The sequence below is a fragment of the Cygnus olor genome, chromosome 14 (genome assembly GCF_009769625.2).
Source record: "Cygnus olor isolate bCygOlo1 chromosome 14, bCygOlo1.pri.v2, whole genome shotgun sequence".
NCBI lineage: Eukaryota > Metazoa > Chordata > Aves > Anseriformes > Anatidae > Cygnus > Cygnus olor.
The window spans coordinates 14,172,315-14,186,913 of record NC_049182.1 but is presented as its reverse complement, the minus strand read 5'-3'; the positions used below and the strand labels follow the sequence as shown (position 1 = coordinate 14,186,913).

Genomic DNA, 14,599 nt, shown 5'->3' with positions numbered 1-14,599 from the left:
TGCCTAAATGGGGGAAGGCTGGGCTTGCTGAAATGAACACTGAAACAAATCATGCGTTAGAGAAGCTGATGAAGAATGCAGCGTGTCTCAAATTGCCTCAGTTCTGATAAGAGGCCCAATTCAGAGTTGTGGACCTGCGTCAGCTAAGGATCTGCCTTACAGAATGCTTTCATGAGTGTGGACACCTGTAGATGTTCTTAGAGTGGGCCACTGATGAGGGCTTCCAAAAATAAGGTGGCAAGTCTTTTGTATGCTGATTTCTAATCCTCATACAAGGACTTGACTAGACAGCATATGGGCAGAAGATTGGCACAACGTTGTAAGCCAACAGTAGCTGAGATTCCCTTTGATGATAATGGGTTCCTGTAGTGTCTGCCGCTGAGTGCTGCTGAAAACAGTTGAGTTGGAGACGAGACCAAACTATGTTCATCAATTTCTTTTTTTTTTTTTTAAGAATGGCAATTGTGAGCTGGACCTGTGATTACTTGCAGTTAAAAGGCTTTCAATACTGGCTAAGTGTCGTATTTACATAAGCAGTACATATATTTTTCTAAAGCAAAGTAGGTTACACATGTAGTTTCAGTAGCTTCCCCTGTGGGGGAGAAAAAAAAAGATTTGGTAAAAACAAGATTGCAAGTATTAAAAATTACATCTCAGAGTACAGGTTGTGTAAAGATACACCAGACAAACAAAATGCAAGCTTGTGACTTATGACTGGCTTCAAGCTAATAGATCATTGCGATTCTTCTGGATTGACAACTCTACAAGATCTGAAATGATCAGGAGTATCTGAAGAAAATGTATATCGGTCTTTTGGCTATTGTCCTTTTTGTTCTTACTGGAATAAATTTGGATTTGAACTGGTAAAAAAAAAAAAAAAAAAAAGCACATCTATAGAAACAAACAAGTGTGAGCTTCATGTTAGGATCCAAATTAAAAAAGTAAAGGATACACGTATTGTGCTTTCTGTGTGTTAGTGCAAGCATTAAGTGACAGTACTCTTGTGAATCAAAAGATTTTTCAAACTGTGCATAGCAGCATTTTTAGACCAAAAAGCATTGTACCAATTGCATTCTTCAGCTATTTCAAATTACAAGAAGAACTTTATATATAATCTTCTTGTGATATATCTAAATTATTTACATGGGAATAATATGAAGATGAATTATCATTAATGGGGCTGTTCTGAGTAATAGTTTGATGTAGAAATATTCTGGGGGATGAATGAAATACAATAAATTCAGAATATTTACATTTTAAACAATGTGCTCTTGGAATAAATAGCAAAATCAAACTATATTAGGAAAAATCAATAGTATTTTATTCAGTATTATTTAGTATTTGCTTCAAAATGCACTTGGGTTTCTGCTGAATAATTTCAGCCTTGTATTGATATAATTATACTTTGATATCTGTGTGCCCCTGGTTGTGTTTTTAATAATTTTGGAGGGCATTTAGAATTGCACCATTTTGTCCAACTGGTTCTTGGTCCGAGATTTCTAAAGTAAACTGAATATTCTTTTGTGTGAATTACATAGTTACCAAAACTAATAGAAGAACACCAGTAAAAGTTGTGTTTAAATAAAAGTTTTTATAAGGATTAATAAATTTTTATCACTTCTTTCGTTTTCTTCTGCACTACCAAAAGCAGTAGATCTAAACTGTAGAAAATACCTTCAGGAGCTATTCTGCGTGATTTGTCAGTGTCCTGTACTTACAGGCATATACAGTCATGCTCAGTGCCAAACCTCTCCAAGTAAAGCAGGTTTAAAACACTATTGCCTTAAGCCACACACAGACCTACTATAATGAACAAGTGATGCAATTTTTTTCCTCCCCAAAGGACATTGCGAGGATATGTATGTGTAGTTTGAATTATAACAAATGAACAATTTACCATGGTAGGTTTGTTTAGCATAGTTTCTTCCTTTCCTCATTAATACTGTGCTGCTCATGGGATGTGAATGTGGCTCATGCGAGAATGTGGAAGAAATGTTCACGTAGTAATTGGATATGTAATTAAGAGGAAAAGCATCAGGATATACAATACATAAAGAAATAGAAAATAATATGATCAGTAACTGTTTAACTTCTAGGAGCGTAAGAGGAAGCTCTGGTTGAGCAAAAATTGGGAGCACAAACTAATACTGTATTGGAATTGACTGAGGAGCCAGAGCTGGCTAAGAAAGGAGGTAGACAGAAAAAGCTGGGTGAATGGTCCGAGATTACCATGAACGAGGGGGAGTTCACAAAGGTTCCAGAAATGGTGAATAAAAAGACTGACTCGGGTTGAAAGGAATGGAGAGAAGATGGCAGAGGAGACAGGCAAAGACGGATGGGATTACAGTCCAGTTTCCCAAACTCCACCAAATCCTATTGCTGCCAGCAGGGGCTTTGAAAGCTGCCACAAAGTGTCTGAGCCTCCCTAGTTCTGCATGTGCAGGATGCATAGTTTGCTTGAACATAGTTTGCTATTCGAAGGTTCTGATACTGTTGTGGACCAATGCAGCACACTTAAGTTATCAGAAGTGTTTCTTTTGCTTTTAAAAAAAATCTGGAAAGCTGGACATGGAAGTCCTGTGTGAAAAGGAAGCAGTTTAGGTCACAAAGCCAAGTATTCAGAATTGAGAAAATGCCATAATTGGGTTTGACTATGAAACTTCCATTTCCTCTCCATTGGAAATACTTATGTTGTTATGAGACAGCTTGAATTGTAGGATCACAGTTACTTCTCTCAGAGGATATTTGCCTCTTTCAGTTCAGATGTGTCATCATAGCTTAATGAGTAACTACTGAGTAGTTTTTTTCTGGGTTGTCGCCTGGATTTGTATGTTAGTCAGTATGTTCTGTTTTGAAAACAGAAGTTTTCTTCCTGGCCTCTTCTGGGTGAGTGCTTTGATCTTTGCAGTATCCCTGTGAAATAGGAAGCTGGAATTAAACCCATTTTGCAGATGAGTATATGAAGAATAGAAACAAATTTGTAAAGCTTATGCTAGGTTTGGCAGTGGTTTGTAGGTTTAGTGGGTGGCATCCCAGCCTATGGCAGGGGGATTGGGTTTATGTGATCTTTAAGATCCCTTCGAACATGAGCCATTCTATAATTTGTGCAACTAATTTGATGCGCAAAAGACTCAGCTAACTTCAGTTGCAACTTAGAGTATGTCTGTTTTATCTATCAGTTGCCCAGGAAATAAGAATCTATAATTAATGGTATTGTTGGGAAGCAGAGAATGAAAAAGGTCCTAGTGTTGGTTCAAGGAGTAGTCTGGACCAAGTGCCGTGTTCGACACTGACCATTTATAGATGCCCTAGGCAAAGATTACGCAACTATTTCCTCTCTATCTCGATTTCCCCAGGCTTGATTAGCCAATGAAAAGAGAAGGGAGAGAAGCCCTATAGCAAAGAACTCTTTAAAAAACGTAAGTTAGTTCCTCCTCTGCATTGCTCTAGCGAGGAATTAGCATGCAAGAGGCAAGCCACCGTCGTTAAACACCTAAAGATAAGTAGCATGAGTACCACTTCCCATGCAAATTGCCATTTATAAAAACTTTTTGTTGTTGTTTATAATTACATGTTCAGCATCATGACAAGGCAGAGAAACAGTCCAGTCTTCCAGCTGTCTAGCCAAGATGATCACTTTTTTTTTTTTCCATTCCCACATCTTGCTCATTTACTCCAAATTCACACCTCTGAAGCAAATGAGACAATGATGTGATACAAATAACCCCAGCATAGTCCAGATTTATTTTCATGGCAGATTCATCCTATACTAAATAGATAGGAAGTAGAAAAAATAGCATGTCATCATAAAACATTGTGATTTAAACATTGTGCTGTGAAGCATACACAGGGAACGGTCTAATTTACTATTGCAACTTTAAATCCAGTGTTTTCTAACTGTTGAGTCTCACCTATATTTTGTGAGTGTTTTTTCTAGTGTATTGAGCAAATGCTGTCAGATTAACAGAGAAAACAGAAATATGGAAAGGATAAAGGTGTGAAATGTGGAGACATGCTAGTCTCAGATATAAGTTGTTTGTGATCAACAGTTTGTCTTTTGTTTATAGCTCAGTAAAAAATGTCAAACCTCAAATTGTTGTTCCTGTAGTTCTTCTGAAAATTCTGATGATGTCAGTGAGATTTTTTTATAAAAGCTTAAGAGACTGACCCTTATGAACAATGGTGTGAATATGATCTGATGCTTTTGCTGTTTTGTTTTGTTTTTCTTGTAGGTGAAGACGAGGATGAATTTGAGAATTTCATGCTGCCTCTCACAGTTTCATTTGAAAGTGTGACTCAGATATTCAACAGTAGTTTTGAACAAGAAGAGGCAAAGGTAGGTTTATTTCAATTACAGGGAAATAAGTTATTGGTGTAAAAAACTGATAGTTGGGCGAGCATTTAGCAACAGATTGTCATCTTTCTTTTGTCCGTCTCTGTTGAAATGTATATATGTGTATGCTTATATGTATATTAATACCTGTATAAATATATATAATTAAGAATGTAGACAATAGGGATACAAAAACCATGAATGGCTATCCAAAAAGAAACCTTGTACAAATATCTGATAAAAGCTTTGGGATTTTTCAGTGCTTACAGATCAAGTGACCCCATTTGAGCTCTGTTTATAATCAGAAGGATACATTTTTCTTCAGTGATAGTTTATCTGTTTTGTATGTAACATTTCCCTTTTCCATGCTAGTATCCTGTTTGTGTATATTAACATATTTATTTGGGGGTATAAGGAGACATGTTGTAACACACTTGATAAAACACTGCTGCTTTAAAGTATTTTTTTTTCAAACAAGAATTTATTATATAAATCAAGACTTTATTAAATGGCTGGGCATATATGTATAAATAGGAACTGGTCTTGAAGTATTGCACCCTTAAACTGAACAAAGTGATTAGGATAACTGATAGCTAAATAAGGTTTTTATGTGCCTGTGGGAGCCATATTAGGATTGATTTGACAAGTCAGTTCAGCTGTGGCAACAGTCATAATATCTAACACAACATTATGTTTTATTAGTAAAATCCTTAAGTGTAGCAAGCTGTTTGTGTCAAAACAACAGTATATTTTAGGGAAGAAAAAGATTTGCTAGATACAAGCTGCATCATCAGGAATGATAATACTTAAAACACTATTGCATTAAAGAGAGCCCCTTCTACTATCACTGAATAAATAGTTAACAATGCACACTGGAGTGCTTGCTCTAGCTATGCAGGGTAATTTTGAAGACACCCTAACAGTAATTTCTAATTCACTACTTTAAAATTTTTCATGAGATAATGGAAAGTTAAATGTACGTCACCACTTTTATCTACTTCTTTTCATAAGAAAATAAACAAATACGCTAGAAATATTTAATAAATAATTTATATGCAATATATCTCTCACATTACAAGAAGATGCACAATTCACAATAATCACTGGAGTTGAGCTATTATTTTTTTAAGTAGTACCTGATATTATTTCAATATTTACCTAATTCTAGTTTCCTCATTTGTTCTTTATGTATTTGATTTTAATAACTTTTCATTTGTTAAATACAGTTAAACTATTTTGGAATCATCTTTTATATTTTAAAGTTTAAAATTCTAAAAATTCAAACGAAGTGGTCATTGGATAGCATTATCCTTCTGTAGGAAACTGCATTTACCTCATGAGGGTTCAGTTTATTAAAATAATTTTGCTGTTGTCCTGTCTGGTTTGCTTGAAACCATCTTAGTAGAGAAATTTTAATGGAGTGCCAGTGATATATTCCTAAACTAGCAAGTTCTTAACGACCCTGGAAAGTGACTGCTTGATTACACTTTAACGGTATTTGCAAATAAAATCACAAGTAATTAAGGGGAAATCTCCAGGCTTTTGAGCAAGTTTGATGCATGATAACTGCCTGATTCAGCTTCATCTAGAGTAATGCTGTGTAGACAAGAGCTACTGAGATCAATAGCAACATAATGATAGTGGCAGAATTAAGTGAGTAACCTGAGAACTGTGTCTTCAAAATGCATGCAGCTGCCACAAGCCAGGGCCACACAGTGCACTCCGTGCTTCCGTCCTAAATGTTCATCAAAAGACGCCCTGCAGGAAAATGGAGTTAGATGCTCTTTATTGCTGATCGTGTCTCTTGCCACATTTATCAGGGAAATTGGATTAGCAGTTGGCAGCTGCAGGTAGACAAGGTTCTGCAGTGATTAAATATGCAGCTTGGCTGCATTTGTTGTGACAGACCTTTAGTAAATTCTACTGTAAGCACCATCTGTCTAATTTGTATAAAGAAAACTTGGTGCTTTAAGCTACTGATAAAGAACTAAATCTGTTGCTTTATCATAAACAAAACTTTTGCTCTAAATTCTCTTAAACATAATTTATTAGGTTAAAGCTATTTTTCTATCATGATGAATAAATAATACATGCAAAAGTGCTTTCAGGTACTTCATTTTGCAAGTACTGAAAACAAAAACAGTTCAGTTCTTCAATAAAATGCTTAGTATTCCAATCCACAGGGAGATGACACTGTTAAAATATCACTATGAAAATGGTCCAGGACTGCCAAATTCATTTAATTTGTGGTTTTTACTAGGACTTTCTAACTGGCTAGGGTTTTTGTTTAATATTTCTGAAATACACCATTGAAAAACAATCACAGCAAGGGAGCTCTTTCTTTTTAAAATACATTTGTAATCATTAAATCTGCATATAAAACATATGTTTAGGCTTCTTTTCCAGTGAGATCAAATATAATTGAAGATGGCTTAAGTAATTACGTACTTTCCTTTTTGCCTTTTTTTTTTTCCCTTTGCTGGTTCTTTCTTCACAGTTTTATATTAATAGGAAAGATGTCCAATATTAAAACAGTGGCTAATTTTCTCCTAAGAATTTCAAAGGCTCCTGTTGACAATCTGGTTAAGTAATATATCGACTGGGTAGCCGGAATCTCTGTCGTACCTTGTTTATGGTCGTGACATCATCAGGTTTGATAGAAACGCATGAAAAAAAGTATCTGAGGAAAAAGCAGTTAAATAGCAACATGCTATCTTTAGCTGGTTTGTAGAAACTCCATGCTGTTAAATTATTTAAAATCCTTGATTTTCAGCTTGCACACATTAAAAGTTTTCACACTAAGTGCCAAATGTTGCAAACAGCACTTTAACAGAATGATTTTGCTTTGATCCCTGTAGCAGTTCCTGAATAATTTATCACAGGTTATTGCCTTAATTCTGGAGAGGGATAGAGCAATAAAGGCAGATGAAAACACTCCAGTTGAAACACCTTGGGGCCTGCTCATTCCTCTGACACGGCTCTTTTGTTGGAACTATTTAGAGGTTATTAAGACGTGTCTCCAGAATTAAGAGTATGCTGTAAGGATGAAGACAGCCATCTTAATTCTAAAGACAAAGCGCAATGACCCTTCACCTTTTTTTTCCTTTGTTGTTATTATATAGTAGAATTATGAGGGTAATATTATAGCTGCACCCAGTAGTGCCACTATAGTTAAGGGTCTGTCAGACTTTCCATTACAAACCCCATTTTGGGGGTGGGTGGCGTGAGTAGTCTCGTCTGTGTTAAATTGTGTTAGTCAGACACTTGGTACATGTTGGCAAGTCATAGTTTTTTTTTTTTCCTGCAAATATTTAAATGATCCTCTCTTTTCCTTTAAAAATCCATTGAAAAATCTTATTCAGGACTTTGAACCAACACACAAGAATTCTTAAAAATTGGTTTGTTTTAATTAATCTTAAGGAAACCTATCTCTTTGGTGCTCAGGGAAGAGTACTTTGAAACTGAAATTTAAACAAAATTTTCCTTGGTAAGAAAATCAATGTATAAGCCCACATACCACTGACAAGCTGTTGTTACTACGTATTTTTTATTTACTGTGCTTCACTTCTCATCTTACTCGTTTTGCAGTTGCTGGTGTTGTTATCAGCTGTCACTTTGGCACAGAAATGGCTTGTGTTCAGTTGTGAATGAAGCAGTATCTTAATGTATTCTTCAGATTGTACCGTTAAGTTTGCAGGGCTCTTTCAATCCCACAGCATGACATCCTAAAAGTAGATGTACAAGTGTGTAATATGGTTTGTCACTAATAAATCTTGTGCATACGGATGCTCTTTGAAAACTTGCAATGGACTAATAAACTCGAATGTCTCAGAAGTTTTGTAGGTTTGGTGGTTGGTTGGTTGGTTGGTTTGTTTTTCCTCTTTTTAAGCGTGACTTAAGCAAATGTGGAATTTAGGATGATTTTTGTTCCAGATTAAGCTTAAAGATATTTTTGCCAGTCACTTAAGTGGAGCAGGATTTATCTCAGGATTCAGGCTGCCCTGATACTGCTAACTGTTGGCGTTATTTCGTAAAGTTGAGTTCCAATGGATAATAACTAAACCACCGAGTTCACTGGTATTTTATGGCATAAGAATATTATGGTGCTTTGTAGATTGAGGTAATTTATTAAGAATATTCTGGTTAGTGGCATGGACTTTTTAATAGCAATATCTGAAGTCAAAAAATAGAAAGCCAAGAAATGTAGCATGTGTAGTAGGTTTTTTCCTTTCTTTAGAATTGAAGGTCAAATGTTGTTTGAAATTACCTGGTATTCGTATAGGCTCTCACAAATCTGGAACTGTAGTTTAAAGTATGTTGCACGTTGAGTTGTATTAACAGTTTATAATGCTCACAAATAATTTGTTTTCTAAATACATTTGCAAAAGAGTGTTTTCTTACAACCAGTTGTTTTGATAAAGACAGAATAAGCCTGTTATGGGAATATGTGTTTGGCTGGTTGTGTTTATCTAGTCCATGTTCCAGAGACTACAGTAAGATGGCGAGTTCTTTCCCTCTGAGTGCATCTTCAAACAAAGGCAAGTTCATGTCTTGCCAGGGGCTGTAGCTCCCCTTCTTCCTTGCATCAGCCTTTTCTTTGTGCAGTCTTGCTTACATCATTTTCCGTGGCTAGAATGGGCAAAAGATCCAAAATCACTCAAAGGTTTCCACTTCCTTGTATATGCTGTTGTATCTCTGTACCCCTTTGGAAAGAAGTATGAAGTGTTGCTGCCTAGTTCTTTTCATTCTTGATGTTTTGGCAACCATATCTGTTAAATATTTATCTTCTGTGTGGACAAAACAATGCACCAAGTATGAAAATACGATGAATATAAGGATAAAGTTACAATTTTGTGTCATATCTTCTCAGTATTGAACACTTCCTCTCTAGTGATTTCAGAGTTCCATTAAAGTTAATGAGAGTTGAGACCTCTGAGCATCTTGCAAGTTCAGGCCATTACAATGCACAACAGAAAAGAAACACAAATATTAAAATACTCCTAGCAACCTTACCAGCATTTCGTAGGGAACTCAATTTATCCTCAGATAAATCTACGTGTGTGCCATCCAAGTCAGTTGAACTAATGTGACTGTATATGAAAAGTAGAAATTAGCCCTTGTGTAAGATTACATTTAGCAGTTTAACAAGGCATCAGCCGTAATTTGCTTTTTATGTGACCATTTAGAATTAATATGTGAATCTTACCTTTTGCGTTTCTCAGTGCTATAAATAGTACAATATTATCATCAAGTGCTGCATTATTGAAAACTCTGTTTTTAAAAAGCAAGCTCCTTACTTTTTTGTTGCCATGCTTCTGTGATTTTTTTTTACTAAGCTTTGCAGTGCTGTGGTCTTTCATAATGAAAAGCCCTAGAAACCCCACCTTGCAACACATAGATAAAATTTATTAATACTAGTTCATTGTCAAAAAGAGAATAGTTGTTTAACTACATTTGAAAGTTGGTTTATATTGTGAAAATATTTTTTCATTCACTGGTATTCTTTTTAATGATTTCTATTAATTATCCTGAAAACAGCCCTTTAGTAGGGGCTAATTATCTACACAGTGTTGTCTGCTTTTGAGCTGAAAGGGTTCTGAAGCCACTGTTCAGTCAGTAAAGGGGGGAAAAAAATCATCTCGGAACTAACATTAATACAGATAGATGTTAACTTGGTCTTCTGTAAACAAAATAAAAGACTTTTTGAAGAAACCTAACTTGGAAGATGACTTTAAAAAAAAAAAGTTAAAATAACAATATAATTAGAATCTCAGTGTAACCTTAATTGTAGCTTGTTAAGAGTACCAATTAGTCTTACACCTCATTTAAAATATTACAAGCTTAAATGAATGCTTTATTGTTATTGTTACTTTAAATATATTGATGCAGGAAGCACTCTTAAACTTTAATACACTGTGTTCATATATTATGTTTTAATTTGCATTATTCATTAGTATAAGATATTGAATAATCAAAAGCATTTTCTAAGCATTTCGCTAGTGTTAGCACTATAAAACTTCTGGAAATCTTGTTTGTTGAAAGAATCTTTGTGCTTTTTATAAAAAAGGATTTGAGCGAGACATTTAAACTAATGAATCAAAATCAGATATGTGGTCATTATTGGCTGATTATTACTCCATCTGCTCTGTGCTAACGTGAAAATCAATTACTGTGTCTCTTTCCCACTGACAGCGTATGTTGATCGGGCTGGCAAGAGATCTTCGAGGGATTGCCTTTGCACTAAACACAAAGACCAGCTACACCATGCTGTTTGACTGGATGTATCCTTATTACACTATGACAATACCAGCTCTGTGCACAGAGGGATACCAGGCCCCTTGCATTAGTTTAATAGTATGGCACAGTGGGGAAGAGGAAACAAAGCTAAATGAACTAATGTGTAATCAGCTAAAATTACAGCACAATGGCAACCATGCAGTTAACTGGGAAGGACCACAGAGAGGTCACTTTTTTGTTATGTCACGCTACTAATCTAGAAAACATATCCAAATGGCTTCTCTCCTTTCATAAATCCATAATGTTTTCATAAAGAGAAAGCTGTGTCTTTAACTCAAAGCACAATGTACCTACATTTGGTTTAACATCAAAAGTGCTTAAAAAAATACTATACGAGTGCTATCTGGGGAGATTTCTCTCTCTGGTATGAATCATGTCTTTAATTTAGTCAGTTACTTTCTATTTATGTCAACTCTATTAATATCACAACACCTGCAGTCTTCTTGATCAGAAGAAAATGGACGTCTGAAAACAAAGTCAAAATCTTTAGGCTCTAGCTTTCTTCAATAAATAATGATAATGCAGCTCTATTTGCTTTCAATATTGTATACATTTTTATGCCAAGAAATATGATAATACTCACGGGTATTTTCTTAATACTTAGAGAAATGTTTTGTATTTTCATAAATACAGTAGCTGTAATTCTTTTTAGGCACACAGTCATATTAGTAACAAAATACTGCAATATGTAGTGAAGTAACTGAAATTATTGGTTTTATAATTTAGTTCTCAAAGCTGTGGAAGTGAATTATGCATTTGTTTATTTTACGGACAGAAAAAAAAATAATGTTAAAGTATAATTGCATGTTTTATTAGAAATCAAGCTTTTAAAAATACTTTGAGTACATAATGAAAATCTGCTGTTCACTCATTTTTGGGGGGGTATAAAAGAGGAATGCATTATCAGAAATTGTGGCTAGGAAGTTAGCCTGAGAGGACTTAAAGGCTGTCCAACAGAGCCCGGTAGGATCTGAGAGATGTCCTTATGTGGTGGGTTGTAGAATTCTGATGACCACAGAATTCAGATAAGCCCTTTTTAAGACCTTCACAAGCCAGCAATGATTCTGTTCATGTGCAGGCTCTGCTTGCATGACACAGCTTGCAGAAAGAAAATCCAAAACAGAAGGCAGTATAATCTTCATTTCCCTGAAAAATCAGTGGAAAGCATTACTTAATTTCAGTTTTAGAGGACTGGAGAAGGAAAAAAATCTACCGAAGCCAGACTGTGAATTAGCATCTCATTTTCTAGTGGGCACCATTGGGGTACGTTTAACTTCATTAGTACTGTTTGTGCTTATGTTACCCTAAAACTTAATAATAGAACGTGGACAATGTATGAAAGTAGATCAGTAATGCATCAATTTCAAATTTTTTACTTTGTTTTTCCTAGTACAGTATGAGTATCGTGCTGTTCTGTGCAGAAGTACAAATCTCCAGCTGTAGAGGGAGGTATAAGAGAGACTTACCTCCTCTCCATCTGAAAAAAAAAAAAAAGATTCATATCATACATGGAGGAGGTTTTTTTATGCAAGGATTTAGGATATGTAATCCTCAGGACCCTTTTCTCTGAGTGTTTTTTTAATATTTTATTAATTCTATTTTATGAGTTAAACTAATTTCAAAAAAATAAAAACAGCCTAAATTTGGGGGATTTCATTAATCTGTATTAACAGTATAAACAGACTAAAACACATCTTTGTGGCGTTCAAAGCCCAGGCTTTCTCAGTTACCTTTCTCTTGCACAGGTTTAAAAATTCTTTTCTTCCCACCTTTGGCTATAAATGGTAAATGCATGCTTCTGTTCAGTGGATTTCACCTCATTTGGCTTAGTCCAGCTTCATCCAAATATTGATCCAGAGAATTACAGCAGAATAAGCTGCTGTTATCTCAGCTCTTATTTACTGTATATAAGGACAGAAGGGGAAATAGGAAGAGAAGGAATGGTCAGATGCTGATTTTATCATATTAAGTTTAAATATCCGTTGATTAATATATTTCTTTCGTAGTTTCAAATATAGCATCAGAAAATTAAAAACTGGTTTTAATATACCAAGTACAAGCTGTTTTGCAAACAGATTTTATTCTGTAATATTTTAAGCCCTAGTCTTTTGGTATTAAAAACAGCAGATATAGAATATTAGGCAAAATAAATCTGATTTTCTTGCATTTGTTCGGTGAATAAATAATACAGTTAGGCAAGGGATAAAAGCCTGGCTTTTAATATCATAAGATGACGATAATTCTGTACTGAAGACATGCAGAAATAATCGTTTGTAAATCACTGGCAGAAGGCAGCATCGATAAACTTTCCAAGTGATTGCAGGAGATACTTTAGATCTGATCCCTGTCCATAACTAAACAAATTACACTTAGTATTCTCTCAGGTGAGCGATTCTTCTTTTTTTTTTTTTCCGAGTGTTGTTTCCTAAGTGTTTAGGATTTAACTTTTGTCCAGTAGATGGCAAAAAAGAGCAGAAATAATCTCTTTTAAGTCCTTTTGGTCTTGCAGAGAGCGGGGGAGGACAACAGCATTGTATGCTCTCTTTTGCCATTGTGATTGAGTTATTAGGATCGTGCTTTAGAGGTGAATTGTCAGGTATGCTGAAGCTGCACTAGATTGCCAAATAGGGCTGTTTTGTAGCAGGCTTGCTTATACTAATTGAGTTTCTCTAGCAAATCAGGCTCCTTGGAAAAAGGCCAAAGGCTTTTCATAATTGTATTGACAAGAAAATGAATATGATAAATGGTGTTCATTCAGCTGAGACAAGATTTATAGTTTTCCTCTGGCAAGGGATGAAGAGAAAATACTGATAATAATAGTAAAATTTGTTTTAAAGTTGCATTAGGTGATCTCTCAAAAGACTTCATTAAAATATTTCCAAATATTTTAAGCAGTTTTAGGTGTTAAGTATAGCATCTTCCCAAAGAGTTCCAGTAATGAAAGATGAAGGAAAACATACAAACAAACAAAAGAAGGGGGGGAAAAAAAGGATATGAAAGTCATTTATTCTTCCTGAAACATTGATATGTCAAGCTGTCAATGATGATTCCAGTACCTTGGCTTTGGAAAGTTTATTTGCCTTTTGTAATCATAACATCTGGTCTCTGTAATTTGTAGGTCAGTCCTCAACATGCAGGTGTTCAGGCCTCAGAAAACCCCCATGCCAATTTGAGTAGAATCAAAGTCTGATTTTCTTAATGGTACATTTCATTCTGTTATTTACTTCAAGAGAGCCTGGATGAGATTTTGGATGTTTAATCTGTTTTATTCCATACTAATGTGAGGCTGTAGTTTAAGGGTCCTGGGTCTTGCAGTCAGATAAGTCCATGGAGATTCAGTAGTGAGTTGAGAGTAATATCCACTTTTTTGTTACTTTCATTTAGTGGTTCTTAAAGTTAGGTGGTAACCCAAAGGCATTTTTTTCCTCTGTTACTCCCAGTTGATTTTCAGTATTTAATGACTTACGTTGTTTGTAAAAGAAAAGGGTTGCAATAAGAAAATGGGTTGCAAGAATTAAATTACTAGGTTGGCTCAGAGTTGCAGTCTGATAGATAGCACGGGATGTATATGCATGGGTACATGACATTGTTGAAATATTGTGCCTTTTTAATGAAGATCTCTATATATAGAGAGATACCATAACCATTACCTTTAGAGAATTCATCCGTTCTGGAGATGCTTTATCTAGCGGATGGTCATTTAAAAGTTGCAGTTGACCTTGATATTTGGATGTTTGAGCATATGCTTCTTCAGATGTGGATCACTAGAAAAAAAAATCAAACTACCATTAATACTTATTTATCCAAATTTGTATATTTCTTAACAAAATAAAACCATGTGTAACAGTAAGATGGCTTGATCAAAAAGTTTTTCAAAAATAGAATCAGAAATATTAAGTTTGTATGTTTTAAGGGTTCAGAATTACAAACTTGAAAGAGCCCAACAAACAACTGTAGAGATGGATGTTT

The 14,599-nt window shown here is 35.0% G+C and overlaps 1 protein-coding gene across 6 annotated transcripts in view; it reads left to right on the top strand.

Annotated features, from left to right (window-relative positions):
• The window catches only part of RANBP17 (RAN binding protein 17), a 160,956-nt gene that overhangs the window by 100,086 nt on the left and 46,271 nt on the right, over positions 1–14,599 (top strand). For all 6 annotated transcript variants that reach the window (XM_040573616.1, XM_040573613.1, XM_040573614.1 and 3 more), the window contains 2 exons: positions 4,233–4,336; positions 10,526–10,614. In XM_040573616.1, coding sequence (XP_040429550.1) covers positions 4,233–4,336; positions 10,526–10,614 — 193 coding nt within the window. The remainder of the gene's footprint in view (positions 1–4,232; positions 4,337–10,525; positions 10,615–14,599) is intronic.